The sequence below is a fragment of the Sycon ciliatum genome, chromosome 6 (genome assembly GCF_964019385.1).
Source record: "Sycon ciliatum chromosome 6, ocSycCili1.1, whole genome shotgun sequence".
Taxonomy (NCBI): Eukaryota; Metazoa; Porifera; class Calcarea; order Leucosolenida; family Sycettidae; genus Sycon; species Sycon ciliatum.
In genome coordinates, this window is record NC_088648.1 from 930,413 (window position 1) to 945,670 (window position 15,258).

Here is a 15,258-nt window from a genome sequence, read left to right on the forward strand (position 1 = left end):
ACAGACACACACACACAGACACATGCACACACACACACACACACACACACACACACACACACACACACACTCTCACGCGCACACACGCACATACACACATGCACGCACACGTATAATACATGTTTTCACCAGCAGAAGCATACGGTATGTCCGCACCTTTAAAGCCATGGAGGTATATTTGATTATAAAGCCAGTCTCAGATACAAAGCGATGGGCTTCAAAAATGAAATGACATTTGAAGTATGTTTGTAAAATGAAGGAATAAGTACTATACTCGTACTAATAAACTTACAGCCCAGCAGGAATGGCGAACAAGTGGATTTAGAGTGAAATTTCTGTGTAGACTTGGACTTTGCCCTAGCCCAAACCCTACTCTTATTTCTGCTCCTAACGCACACCCTAAACAAACCCAAACTCAAACCCACACCCTAACCCTAGCCCCAACTGTAACCCTAACCCTAACTCTAACCCTGGATACAAACACTACTTTGGTTGAAATGTTTGTGATACGAGTACGCACTTAACCCTTTGCATGCTGAGCCCTTTTTTTTCTCCAATCCACTGGCCAGCGCACTGACTCTCTTGGTGGAGTATGCACTCACAGCTCCGAACGAAATCTATTCTCATTTCACTCCACCTTGATGGATTTTCATCGTCCTGGGCTCGTTGGAAAGATCAGGACCAAGCGAATCCATCCTGGCAGCTCCCAGCTCCATAGACACATCAGGGCCACTTCCACGTCCTCTCCAAACTACTCCACCGTGCCTCGGAACGGCACAACAACTCAATTTCACATTCTTGTTCGGCTTCTTGCCCAAATTCAACCGATGTTCACAATTCAAACTGCGCTGCAAAGCTGAGATCCAAGCGCTTCATTTGATGTACATCACGCAAGCGCCGTGCCAAAGGGAAATCCCCTGGCACGCTCCTCAACAAAAAGAAGTCATGAACAAAAAAATCGCCTTCACTCTGGGCCGTGATTTCCGTGTTCATCTTGTCGCCGCTCAATGAATTCTTATCCTATTGCGAAGAACATTATATCCCCGGAAAGATGAGGTCAAGACCTTTCAACCGGTGTATTGATTGTCGCGATGCGTTTATGTTTGACAAAGTTACGAAAGTTTGTACACTGGTCTATGGACTGCGATATATCGCGCGATTTTTTTGCGAGTTAACTCGTACGTAGTGGATCAGGTCATGCATAAAGCGCGCAAAGGGTTAATATTCAATTTGGATTATCAGAACAATTTGGATTATCAGAACAATTTCAGAACAATTTGGATTATCAGAATAATTCGGATTATCAGAAAATTTGGATAATCAGAACACTAGCTCAAAACAGCTTGCCGAAAAGTGTTTGGATAACCGGAGGTAGGAGTTTTAATAGTTACTGTATTTTCCGGGGTATAAGCTGCACTTTGAACACTCAAAATTCACCCAAAAGAACGGGGGTGCGGCTTATACTCCGATGATCAAATTAACGGTGATAAAATAGATGTCTGTATTTCGTGGCCAAAAATGGGGGGGGGGGGGGGGGGTGCGGCTTTTTAAAATACCCAAACCTTAACCCTGAACCAAACTCAAACCCAAACTCAAACCCAAACTCAAACCCAAACTCAAACTCAAACCCAAACTCAAACCCAAACTCAAACCCAAACTCAAACCCAAACTCAAACCCAAACTCAAACCCAAACTCAAACCCAAACCCAAACTCAAACCCAAACTCAAACCCAAACTCAAACCCAAACTCAAACCCAAACTCAAACCCAAACTCAAACCCAAACTCAAACTCAAACTCAAACTCAAACCCAAACTCAAACCCAAACTCAAACCCAAACTCAAACTCAAACCCAAACTCAAACCCAAACTCAAACCCAAACTCAAACCCAAACTCAAACCCAAACTCAAACCCAAACTCAAACCCAAACCCAAACTCAAACCCAAACTCAAACCCAAACTCAAACCCAAACTCAAACCCAAACTCAAACCCAAACTCAAACTCAAACTCAAACTCAAACCCAAACTCAAACCCAAACTCAAACCCAAACTCAAACCCAAACTCAAACTCAAACCCAAACTCAAACCCAAACTCAAACCCAAACTCAAACCCAAACTCAAACCCAAACTCAAACCCAAACTCAAACCCAAACTCAAACCAAACTCAAACCAAACTCAAACCCAAACTCAAACCCAAACTCAAACTCAAACTCAAACCCAAACTCAAACCCAAACTCAAACCCAAACTCAAACCCAAACTCAAACCCAAACTCAAACCCAAACTCAAACTCAAACCCAAACTCAAACCCAAACTCAAACCCAAACTCAAACCCAAACTCAAACTCAAACCCAAACTCAAACTCAAACTCAAACCCAAACTCAAACCCAAACTCAAACCCAAACTCAAACCCAAACTCAAACCCAAACTCAAACCCAAACCCAAACCCAAACCCAAACCCAAACTCAAACCCAAACTCAAACTCAAACCCAAACTCAAACCCAAACTCAAACCCAAACCCAAACTCAAACCAAACTCAAACCAAACTCAAACCCAAACTCAAACCCAAACTCAAACCCAAACTCAAACCCAAACTCAAACCCAAACTCAAACCCAAACTCAAACTCAAACCCAAACCCAAACCCAAACTCAAACCCAAACTCAAACTCAAACCCAAACTCAAACCCAAACTCAAACTCAAACCCAAACTCAAACCCAAACTCAAACCCAAACTCAAACCCAAACCCAAACTCAAACCCAAACTCAAACCCAAACTCAAACCCAAACTCAAACCCAAACTCAAACCCAAACTCAAACCAAACTCAAACCAAACTCAAACCCAAACTCAAACCAAACTCAAACCAAACTCAAACCCAAACTCAAACCAAACTCAAACCCAAACTCAAACCAAACTCAAACCCAAACTCAAACCCAAACTCAAACCCAAACCCAAACTCAAACCCAAACTCAAACCCAAACTCAAACCAAACTCAAACCCAAACTCAAACCAAACCCAAACTCAAACCCAAATCCTAGCCAAATGTGTTTGGATAACCGGGAGCAGGACGTTGCTTCTCTGCTATACTTACTGCTGTGCAAGTGTGCGGTGGAGTTCTTGCGCATCTTGGTCGGCGACGAGTTCGCCGTACGGCTACCTCCTAGGGAGGAGGACGAGAGGTCGAGGTTGGCATGCGTCTTCGGACTGCCGAAGACTGACCTGCCGCTGTGGGCACTAGTCTGCTCCTCACTGCCTGTTACACACACGCACGCACGCACGCATGCACACACACACACACGCACACACACATACATACACACACACACACGCACACATACACACACACAAGCAGACATTGAGAGTACAGTAAAAAAAAGGAGAAAAGGAAACTATTGTGTCCATTCTCGAGGGAACTCACGACGGCAGCTAACACCCGGTAAACCCCAGCGGCAGATGCAGCGCCTAACGGAAGGGGGTGAGTCCAGTAAAGAACAGTGTACACACATGGTAAACACCTGTATGTAGGGGGAAACATGTGAAGTACGGAGACTGAATTTGCCCTCGACTCGCTTAAAATTTCAATATTCTTCGGGTCGTAGCTTTGGTATCCTTCTATACATATGACACAGAGCACCACGCCTCATTCGTTGCAACTAATAGGTTCATGTCCATAGGCAATCATTGTTGCAACTAATAGGTTCATGTCCATAGGCAATCATTGTTGCAGCTAATAGGTTCATGTCCATAGGCAATCATTGTTGCAACTAATAGGTTCATGTCCATAGGCAATCATTGTTGCAACTAATAGGTTCATGTCCATAGGCAATCATTGTTGCAACTAATAGGTTCATGTCCATAGGCAATCATCGTTGCAACTAATAGGTTCATGTCCATAGGCAATCATTGTTGCAGCTAGTAGTTTCCTGGCCATAGGCAATCACCAGACAAACTTTTTAAATGCGTGGTGCTCTGTGTCGTGTGTAAAATACCTCTATGCGAACGAATATTGAGCATTCTACCGAGCAGGAGGACTCTCATGAGTATCTTTCTATATCCACTTACTTTCCATAGTACTAGAACAGCCACTGACGTTCTCCATTGACGGAGTGGCAGAGAATGATGACGGCCACTCGCCACCACCAGCACCAACGTTCTGACTGTTCGGTGCCAGCAACGTGATTGTCCCTTCGCTCACACCCGCCTCGTGTGACAGACTCAGGCTGCTTTGGCGACGATGACGCCTGACGGGAGAGTGCGATGTGTCACAACCGACGCTGCTACTCATGTTGAGCTGCAGCTGTGTGTCGGGCGTGAAACATGAACTAGTCCGGCGAACACCCAGGTCGGGAACCTGCATGCGTAGAACACAACAAAATCAGGGACGTATTCACAGTATCGTCACAGGTTATCAGTGCGCCGTGTTCATAATTATCTTGATAATGGAATTTGATCATAGGAGATAGGACAGAAGCGGAACGTATAATTATACCCACATAATTATATTATTACACGTGCTGTGGTAATATTATTATTATTATTATTATTATTTAGTTCTGAAATTATTATTATTATTCACAGTATTCTTCCAAGTACCGGGTTTTTTGCTGCTCTTGCTCAATCCAAGTACATGCGAAATACACAACTACAGTTGTGCCCGGTGACAGACAGACACAGGCACAGACACACACACACAGACACACACACAGACACACACACAGACAGACACAGACAGACACACACACAGACAGAAACACACAGACACAGACAGACACCCACACAGACACCCACAGAAACAGACACACACACAGACACAGACACACACAGATGCACACAGACACAGACACACACAGACAGACACACACAGACACAGAAACACACAGACACAGACATACACACACAGACACACACAGAAACAGACACACACACAGACACACACAGACGCACACAGACACAGACACACACAGACACACAGACACACACAGACACATACGGACAGACACACAGACGCACATACAACACACACACACACTGACAAAGCAGACACAGGCACATATGCACACATGTTTAAAACTACCGTACCTTGGATTTCTTCCTAGCTATCTCAATGCTAGCAGCATCAGCAGACGCTAGTGCGTTCAGTGCCGCCTGCCCGTCACGTTTCTCCTTCAGCAGTCGCTTGAGCCGCACAATGACGTTGAGGACGTTCCGTAGTGTACGCCACAGGTGAGCCTTGCTTGGCCAGTCACACTCCAGCACCGCCTTGTTGTAATGTGCGTAGGTGACAGCGTTCGGAGTGATCGATACACGCCGCATTTCCATCAGCACCTGCCATAACACACACAGCAACAGCAGCAGGCACAGAAACAACAGCAACAGGGTAGCAGCAGCAGTCACAGAAACAATAGCAACAGGGTAGCAACAGCAGCGCAATAGCATTAGCAGCGGCAGCGGCAGCAGCAGCATGGACAGTACATTTAGAAATTTTATTCAGATTTTCTATACGGTATACTTGTACTACGCATTGCATGTTCAACACATGTATTGGCCCCAGGGATTTAACAAAGTGCAAGCCAAGATAATCTATGCATGGATGGTCTACAGTAACAAAAAACTGTTATGGGTAGATATATGCTTATCAACTTCTCTCTGCCATCCTTTGTCCCCCGGGGGGTTACCTCCTGTACGTTGTATTTTGCATGGCAAGACAATTTTGGAAAATGGAAAAATGGGTTACAGGGTAACTGTTTCCCCTGCCCATACCCCATGACTTACCCGCACAGCTAACATGGGATATCACATGACTTACCCGCACAACTAACATGGGATATCACATGACTTACCCGCACAGCTAACATGGGATATCACATGACTTACCCGCACAGCTAACATGGGATATCACATGACTTACCCGCACAGCTAACATGGGATGACCTAATTTGGCGCAGAGATCCATGAGGACACGGTATGAGACTTCATCAGGTAAGCGAACACGCTGCTCATCCATTTTCTCAAACACCTACACATGCATACACACACATGCATACACAAATGCATACACACATACACACACACACGCACACACACACGACGATGACGGCAACAACGACAACCACAACAACCACAACCACAACAAGACGCAAAAAGGTAACACGGTTCAACTTTCATACCGCTTAATTAGAAGTTTTTCCAGGACCGATTTCTATCAATACGATTTTCACATAACCATATCCGATAATTCGAGCCTCGAAATGGACATGCCCCGCTAATTAGCAGTTCCACAGAATCCACCTACAGTATATAGAAACTGTGTGGGATTTGTGCTGATAATTCGAAGTTAGCAAAGTGTAATTCGAAGTTCACTGTACACTGTGCCGGTCAGTTCAGTTTGCATGAGCAGGCTGTGCCGGTCAGTTCAGTTTGCATGAGCAGGCTGTGCCGGTCAGTTCAGTTTGCATGAGCAGGCTGTGCCGGTCAGTTCAGTTTGCATGAGCAGGCTGTGCCGGTCAGTTCAGTTTGCATGAGCAGGCTGTGCCGGTCAGTTCAGTTTGCATGAGCAAGCTGTGCCGGTCAGTTCAGTTTGCATGAGCAGGCTGTGCCGGTCAGTTCAGTTTGCATGAGCAGGCTATGCCGGTCAGTTCAGTTTGCATGAGCAGGCTGTGCCGGTCAGTTCAGTTTGCATGAGCAGGCTGTGCCGGTCAGTTCAGTTTGCATGAGCAGGCTGTGCCGGTCAGTTCAGTTTGCATGAGCAGGCTGTGCCGGTCAGTTCAGTTTGCATGAGCAAGCTGTGCCGGTCAGTTCAGTTTGCATGAGCAGGCTGTGCCGGTCAGTTCAGTTTGCATGAGCAGGCTATGCCGGTCAGTTCAGTTTGCATGAGCAGGCTGTGCCGGACAGTTCAGTTTGCATGAGCAGGCTGTGCCGGTCAGTTCAGTTTGCATGAGCAGGCTGTGCCGGTCAGTTCAGTTTGCATGAGCAAGCTGTGCCGGTCAGTTCAGTTTGCATGAGCAGGCTGTGCCGGTCGGTTCAGTTTGCATGAGCAGGCTATGCCGGTCAGTTCAGTTTGCATGAGCAGGCTGTGCCGGTCAGTTCAGTTTGCATGAGCAGGCTGTGCCGGTCAGTTCAGTTTGCATGAGCAGGCTGTGCCGGTCAGTTCAGTTTGCATGAGCAAGCTGTGCCGGTCAGTTCAGTTTGCATGAGCAGGCTGTGCCGGTCAGTTCAGTTTGCATGAGCAGGCTATGCCGGTCAGTTCAGTTTGCATGAGCAGGCTGTGCCGGTCAGTTCAGTTTGCATGAGCAGGCTGTGCCGGTCAGTTCAGTTTGCATGAGCAGGCTGTGCCGGTCAGTTCAGTTTGCATGAGCAGGCTGTGCCGGTCAGTTCAGTTTGCATGAGCAAGCTGTGCCGGTCAGTTCAGTTTGCATGAGCAGGCTGTGCCGGTCAGTTCAGTTTGCATGAGCAGGCTATGCCGGTCAGTTCAGTTTGCATGAGCAGGCTGTGCCGGTCAGTTCAGTTTGCATGAGCAGGCTGTGCCGGTCAGTTCAGTTTGCATGAGCAGGCTGTGCCGGTCAGTTCAGTTTGCATGAGCAAGCTGTGCCGGTCAGTTCAGTTTGCATGAGCAGGCTGTGCCGGTCGGTTCAGTTTGCATGAGCAGGCTATGCCGGTCAGTTCAGTTTGCATGAGCAGGCTGTGCCGGTCAGTTCAGTTTGCATGAGCAGGCTGTGCCGGTCAGTTCAGTTTGCATGAGCAGGCTGTGCCGGTCAGTTCAGTTTGCATGAGCAGGCTGTGCCGGTCAGTTCAGTTTGCATGAGCAAGCTGTGCCGGTCAGTTCAGTTTGCATGAGCAGGCTGTGCCGGTCAGTTCAGTTTGCATGAGCAGGCTATGCCGGTCAGTTCAGTTTGCATGAGCAGGCTGTGCCGGTCAGTTCAGTTTGCATGAGCAGGCTGTGCCGGTCAGTTCAGCTTGCATGAGCAGGCTGTGCCGGTCAGTTCAGTTTGCATGAGCAGGCTGTGCCGGTCAGTTCAGTTTCTGTGAAATCTGTGTCCAAGGCCCATAGCGCAACTCTGGCTTTTACAGTACTTCCTCCGCGTCATCGAAATTGTCGCAGTTTGACTAGTGACTTGTCACTTGTTACTGACAACTCCATAAGCTAAGCCATTCAAAACTTATTACACAGTATGATAATCTGAAGACTAGAGTAACGTTCCAGGACAGTTGGACTGAGAGTTTTCATGCAGAGATGAAGTCCTCGTCGTCGCTGATGTCAATGGACGCAAAAATATCGTTCCGAAATATTTCAAGGAAGGTTGAAAGTTGGTCGCGCCTCATCTCAAACGCTTTGACTTTCTCCACAGGACAAGAGCTGCTATGCTTGTCGTCTGCTAGCTCTGGATGATTTCTACTTCACCACCAACGAAGCCTAGTAAGAATACACGATCGTTGCGAGGTCGGTTGATTACCGTCGGCGGAATCACCTCGATCTTGAAATGAACTTTTTTTAGCCGTGGCATGCCCATTTATTTTAGCTGTTTGGTCACAGCTCAGGTAAGTGTACTATCGCGTCCAGCGCGCCCTGTTTTTCAGCATCACTGGTATACCATGGTACGGCACCTGCGCGTGCATCACTAGCACTACGTGTATAGTCTACACGGCTCTTGCAGGTACAATCATGTTCTGAGTGTCTCAGCCAGAGCAACAAATTTTATCGCTGTTGCCGGCATTTAGATTGCTGACCCCTCAATGTTTCTCCAAGCGCTGTCACTTGTTCCACGAAGTCATTCTCACCCCAGCTAAGGTAAAACAGTGATGAGGTTTGAGTGAATGGCCATAAGCACGAGAAATGTGCAGGCTGCAACGCCTGACTGATCTCCGCGAGTCGAAATTACCATCGCAGCGACATCAGCGAAGAAATTGTGTCTAGTTCAAAAATTCCAGCTTCCAATAACAGAAAATAGAACTTTACCGTCACCCTATACTGATGACTATCGCCTATATCCCATTCCCTGCCTCTGGTACGAGTGCTGGTGAGTAAATACCCCGTTTTATATCAAAAGTCAAACTGCGTCAATTTCGATGACGCGGAGGAAGTACATGGAATTCAAAGACTCAAAAATACAGCAGCCATTCACGTCTCAGGAGATCAAGACAAGCAATAGCCAATGTGCGGAGCATTCACCCCAAATACAGTTGCGCTCACTGAAATCCAGCCTAAAGTGCAAAGCTGACTCCCTGGACCACCAGTTCCCATTACATCACTGTAGGTGTACTTGTGTACGTCTAGCTGCATTCCTACCACTCCAAGGGCATCAAGGGACGTGCACGTAGAGGGCATTCCTACCACTCCAAGGGCGTCAAGGGACGTGCAAGTAGGGCGCCAGATATGCACTTTGGGTCGGATTTCACCGAGCAGAACAGTAAAAGAGGTGCGTCTCATGGCTGGAAACATGGCAAGCTGATGAAGCTGCGCATGCAGTGCACGGTGAGTGAGTGGGATTTCGTTACTGGATTTACAGATGTGTACAGGCCAGTACAAGTGAAGATCATAGCAGTGCTCAGCAAGATGATGGTAACCGGGACATGCAAGCCAAGAACAAACAAACAAACAGCCTTGTACAGAAAGGGAAATGAACATCCAGGTAAAAGAATCAATAGCTGGAGAGTACTACCAGAATTGTACAGGTGAAAGAGAGTGTGATGGTCTTACCCGGAACGCTAAGCTGAGTGCTTCACGCTTGAAGGGATGACAGTGAGCGAACGCCGGAAGATGTATGAACCACAGTGCAAACACCTGCGAATACAGATAGCTACGGGTGGGCAGCGGGCGGTGAGGGAAGTTCAGAACGCATCAACACACACATACATAAACACACACACACACACACACACACACACACACACACACACACACACACACACACACGTACACACACACACACACACACACACACACATGTACACACACACACACACACACACATGTACTCACGCACGTACGCGCGCGCGCGCGCACACACACACACACACACACACACAGACAAGAGGAGATTGACTGGGTGATTGCAGAAGGAGACAGAGCTGATTGTACAGTGCCCAGCTGTCATCCTGCAGAGTAAAGTGCACACTAAGTACAAGTCTGGTTCTACTATTCACTACAAGTGTTGTAGTTGAGAGAATGGAAAAGAGAAAAGTCTGAAGAAAAAATTGAGTGTCACAACCAGGACTCGAACCAGGGACCTTCGCTTGTGGCCAGCGATGCTCTAACCACTGAGCTATGGTGTAGTCGTCATCCCAGCAGAGACCGTTCAACATTTTCTTCAGACTTCGAATGGTTTTACTACGGATTAATAACACGTTGTACAGCATTGATGTCCAGTACGTTCATCACACACACATGACACAGCACTATGCATCTCTAAAACTCAAACGACAGTACACCTGGCAGATGCTGTGCAGCAACAGTGGAGCTGAGACGGCCTATTGGAATGTTACATGATAATCAGCTGAGCAACATTCAGCACATGAGTCACTCACTTTGCCCAGGCTTGTGGAGATTCCGAATCTTGCACTGCCATCTAGAGAAAAAAAGACAAACACAAGAGAACACACACACAGGCACACAGGCAACCAGACACACAGGCACACAAACACACAGGCACACAAACACACTCTCTCTCTAGACTTCTATCTCAGTAGGCAATGATAGCAATGCTACAGCATACGTCATAGCAACTTGTGCTGGGATTACACCATTCAACAGCTTGCAAGGCTGAAGAATTGACCGCCGCTATCTAGCCTGGATTGCACCACAAGGCTTTTGATTTTGAAGCCGTTACTCTTATATTTGCTCTAATTAATATTTGCTTTGTTTTCCTAGCTTACTATTGCCGTGGCTGGCTCAACGCCCTTGTCTCAGGGGATTCTGTCCCTGCATTAGCTATGCTTGTCACATGCTATGAGATTGTGTCTAATAATAATAATAATTCTGGGCAGTGAATCCCTACTGTTGGGCTTTTGCTCCTTCTTTTCCCTTTACTAGCGATCACACCACACCACATACTCCTGCATACACTGGCCGCTGGTAACCACCCAGGCAAATAAAAGAGAAATCAGGAGGAGAGTACAAAGGAGATGAAAAACGTATCTGACAATAATTGCTGGGAACTGAACCCGCTACCGCTCCATTGGAAATCAATTGTGCATACCATTGCACCATATGGGACACGCGCACACGCACATGAACACCCCACACACACACGCACACATACCTGCAAGCTCTTTTCCCTCTCGGCCGTAGTCCGCTGAAAGACAGACTGTGCTGGTGAATCGGTAGTTACAGACGCTGGCGGTGATGATTCTGCCACGGTGCGTACATTGGCGGTGGGCGGTTTGGGTGCTGAGAACAGACGCTCATCAAGTGTGAATGTCTCATACCTACATATAGACAACAAGGACGATGACGACAACAACAATGACAACAACGGCAGCAGTGACAACGATGACAATGACAACAACGGCAGCAGTGACAACGATGACAACAAGCACAAGCCGTTTCCCATCCTTGGATGCTTCAATTTCACGAATATAACCAGCAGAGGCTCGTTGCTGTAAGTCAACAAATATTCGGCGCAAGTCTATTTTAGGCTATTATCGGCCTGGCCATGTTCGGCCGAAAATTTCTTGCGGCCGGAATTTTGTTTTGCGAGTTTCTGTGCAACAGTGTATACCGGCGGCAGCAGTACAGGCCGAAAATTTGATGCGGCCGAAATGCGTTTTAGCCCCGGTAGGCCGAAATTTGAATGGGCCGAACATGTATTGACTAACAGTACAGTGAAACAGCTGTCTAAGACGACCGCTCAAGGGACCTTCAAAACGTGGTCTCTGTTACCAGGTGGTCTGCTTATACAGGGTCATTTGACTGGAAATAGCATCACTTGGTCCTGGTTGTAATGGTCTTCTAGGACAGGTGGTCGCCTTATCCGAGTGGTCGCCTTGACAGGTTTTACTGTACCTGGTTACAGGGAAAATGCCAACAACAAAGACAAGCTGTGTGTAGCTTTAGACAAACATGTATGTAGTCAAAACCTGAAGTTGATAGTGCTGCTTAGCTATGGTTTACAGACAGGTAGAGCAACAACCAGCCTAACCATAGAACTATAGATGGTGAATTTTAAGCAAAACGAGCGTAGCACTCGAGTGTGAGTTTAGCCGGCTTACGTGTAGTCTTTGTCCTCAAGACCCGAGAGGTCTGGTGGTGTGGCTACCACTGTCATGCTTGAACTAGATCTAAATATATGCAGACAAGGACACACATACACACACACATACACACACGCACACATACACGCACGCGAGCGCGCGCGCACGTACGCACACACACACACACACACACACACACACACACACACACACACACACACACACAAAAAGCAAACAGCATAACAAGGTAGTTACTTAGCTTCATCTCTGCACTTCATTTCAAACATGCACTTTTTATGCCCCTCTGTCTGTCTGTCTATCTGTTTGTCTGTCTGTCTGTCTGTCTGTCTGTCTGTCTGTCTGTCTGTCTGTCTGTCTGTCTCTGTATGTCCCTCTCTTCCTCCCCCTCTGCATTTCCCTAGTACCCTCTCCCTGCTAAGACTAAAGTGTTGACAAAAAAGGAAACAAAACGGAACAAACACTAAATCACAGACATACTTGTCATTGACGCTGAGCTTGACCAGCGGTTCCGGCTTATCTGCATTGATGACACACTCGTCAAAGAACGCTAACGTGCCGGAGTCGCCAGAGGATGTGAAAGATCTACAAGCACACACAAAGAAATACTTGCATGCGTGGAGAATACCGAACTGGATCAAATAATAAATACGACAACGCATGTACCCTGCACAATTGGTAATGTTTGCGACGTAAACATGTTTGAGACTTCGCAAACTTGCACCAGGTAATGCGAAGTACAACTCTCTTGTGGTCACTTTCCACTGTTTGCCAGCGTAAGCTTTTGAACCATGTCACGTGATGTGAAGTTCTGCCGTCATTGCAGCACTGTATAGAGGTTGTGCAGGCAGTTGCACACTCCTGGGGGAGGGACGTACCTGGTCCACCTTTTAGGGGCTGCGCAACTGCATACCGTACGTCCGCACCTTTAACCCTTTACCATCCGACCAAATTTCCCCAGCAGTCCCAAATGCAATAATTCTCACCTTATTCTGAGAATATCTTCGGTTCTAATCAACCATTTTTCACAATCTTGGGCATTCTGGAAAGCTCTCCACGAGCTGCGTACATTGAGCTCAAACAGGACACTACTGAGATCACATATCCAGCGCCAGGGAGCTTCGAATACACCCCATCGCTGGATATACGAGGAAATTCTCTCCTCGCCAGCCATTTCTCGCTCCTTCATCGTAAACATTCCAAATTTTTTGCTTGAGTTTCTTTTCATGCTGCCCACGTGCTCGAAGCATGCCAAAGTGACTCAGCATGTCAGGAGAGGGGAAAATCCCCGCTCAAGGTCAGTCACTCGGAAAGAAATTCGACTTTTGCCGTAGCTGAAATGTCGAGCGAAATATCTTTGGAATGCGACATCGCAGCTCTTTACCGATTGATGCAATGGAAAGCTGAGCTCTTCGGCTTCTTCCTAGATACTTAGTTCTTTAAATTCCGCCAAGAATCGATCGAGTTACGAATGTTTTAGTGTATGTATGTCCATCGATCTCTAGAGATCGATTCAAGTACGCACGGATGGTAAAGGGTTAAAGCCACGGCGGTATATTTGATTATAAAGCCAGTTTCAGTTATAAAGCCATGGGCTTCATAAATGAAAATTTAATGACATTTGAAGTATGTTTTTCAAAAATGAAGGAATAAGTACTATGCTAACGAACTTACAGCCCAGCAGGAAGGGTGTACAAGTAGATTTAGATTGAAATTTCTACGTGGACTTTGACTTTTATGGCATGGCCTAGTGGGTGAGTCATTTTGCATCTAAAATAGCTAGGAAAGCAGCGGCGTGTCGAATATAAGGCCATGGCTTTAAAGGCGCTGACATACGGTATGCGTAGGGTGGCTGTTGCATGTCATTCATAGTCATTATGTGCATGCTGAACCTAGGTCGAAATGTTTAGGGGGTGCACGTGCCTTCCCTGTGCCATGCAGGTTACGCGCCTGTGGGGGCTAGGCACACTGCCCGACATTGCCACAGCACATGGCTCTGCACCTCGCCACACCTGTGGGGGCTAGGCACACTACCCGACATTGCCACAGCACATGGCTCTGCACCTCGCCACACCTACCTCTGTTCGATGAGATTGCTGAAGATCTGCGTCTGGAAGAACTTGGTGAAGAAGGAGTGCTCCTGGCTGGGCCGACTCTTCAGAAACCCTGTAGGTATAGCAAGAGAAGACCAACAGCCGACCGTCCGGAACAAAGGTCAAGTCGCACGCTAAAGTTCTGCACAAAATGAAAAACGAAGTACTGCATTTTCCTCCACCGGAGGTTTTCAGCTTTTTTCAGGCTCGTACTTCAGGCGAGTAGTTCAAGGACATAATTATGTGCATACAGCATAGTGCAACACGCCAGGGATTAGTTCGGATCGCTTACAACGACTGACCACAGCTACACATAGGAGGGCAGTGAAGGAGAGCATTGCGGTGAAGCAATACTGTATATACCATACACCACTCTTGGCCTACGCTAAGTAATACGTCTACATCCCTTTCTGTTGCTCAGCTACTGTTTGTTGCTCCATACATTGGAGCTCGCGTGTTTCCTGCCGACTGACTTTATTCGCACTTCACCATCACCGAAGTCGCTACAACCTCTTCTTCGAGCTATTGTTTGCTTATTCTAAATTTCTAATACAGTTCTGGCATTACGGGAAGCCCTCGATAGGCGAGAACTCTTTGGGGAATAATTAAACAATAGAACAAGATGCAAATTACCAAGGCACACACACACACCAATGCACAACTTTCACCAAAGAGTAAGAAGTGCCGAAACAAGAATCCATGCCAGCAACACTTCCGGGAAATCGACAACGCATTTCGACAATCTACAACGTCACACAACCATATTCATAAGCAGGGTGTGTACGTATACACGGAGTCATTTCTCGTGCGTACACCACTGGTGATCTAAACACTATACGTCATACCTCGAAGATCAAAGAGTTGTGAAATATCCGTTGACGCCTGGGAAGGAGCACGGGTCAGCGGTCGCAGGAATGCACTGCAAGATTACCAACGGTAACGATAGCAGCAGAGAAAACGGCGACAGC

The 15,258-nt window shown here is 47.0% G+C and overlaps 1 protein-coding gene across 1 annotated transcript in view; it reads right to left on the reverse strand.

The window, feature by feature from the left end:
• LOC135819115 (DENN domain-containing protein 4C-like) overlaps positions 1 to 15,258 on the reverse strand; it is a 41,997-nt gene that overhangs the window by 11,332 nt on the left and 15,407 nt on the right. The window contains exons 16-26 of the mRNA XM_065332266.1: positions 15,136 to 15,209; positions 14,276 to 14,363; positions 12,678 to 12,782; positions 12,198 to 12,266; positions 11,249 to 11,414; positions 10,515 to 10,555; positions 9,688 to 9,787; positions 5,902 to 6,009; positions 5,073 to 5,318; positions 4,056 to 4,344; positions 3,085 to 3,246 (exon numbers count right to left, since the gene is read on the reverse strand). Of these exons, the coding sequence (XP_065188338.1) occupies positions 3,085 to 3,246; positions 4,056 to 4,344; positions 5,073 to 5,318; positions 5,902 to 6,009; positions 9,688 to 9,787; positions 10,515 to 10,555; positions 11,249 to 11,414; positions 12,198 to 12,266; positions 12,678 to 12,782; positions 14,276 to 14,363; positions 15,136 to 15,209 (1,448 nt within the window). The remainder of the gene's footprint in view (positions 1 to 3,084; positions 3,247 to 4,055; positions 4,345 to 5,072; positions 5,319 to 5,901; positions 6,010 to 9,687; positions 9,788 to 10,514; positions 10,556 to 11,248; positions 11,415 to 12,197; positions 12,267 to 12,677; positions 12,783 to 14,275; positions 14,364 to 15,135; positions 15,210 to 15,258) is intronic.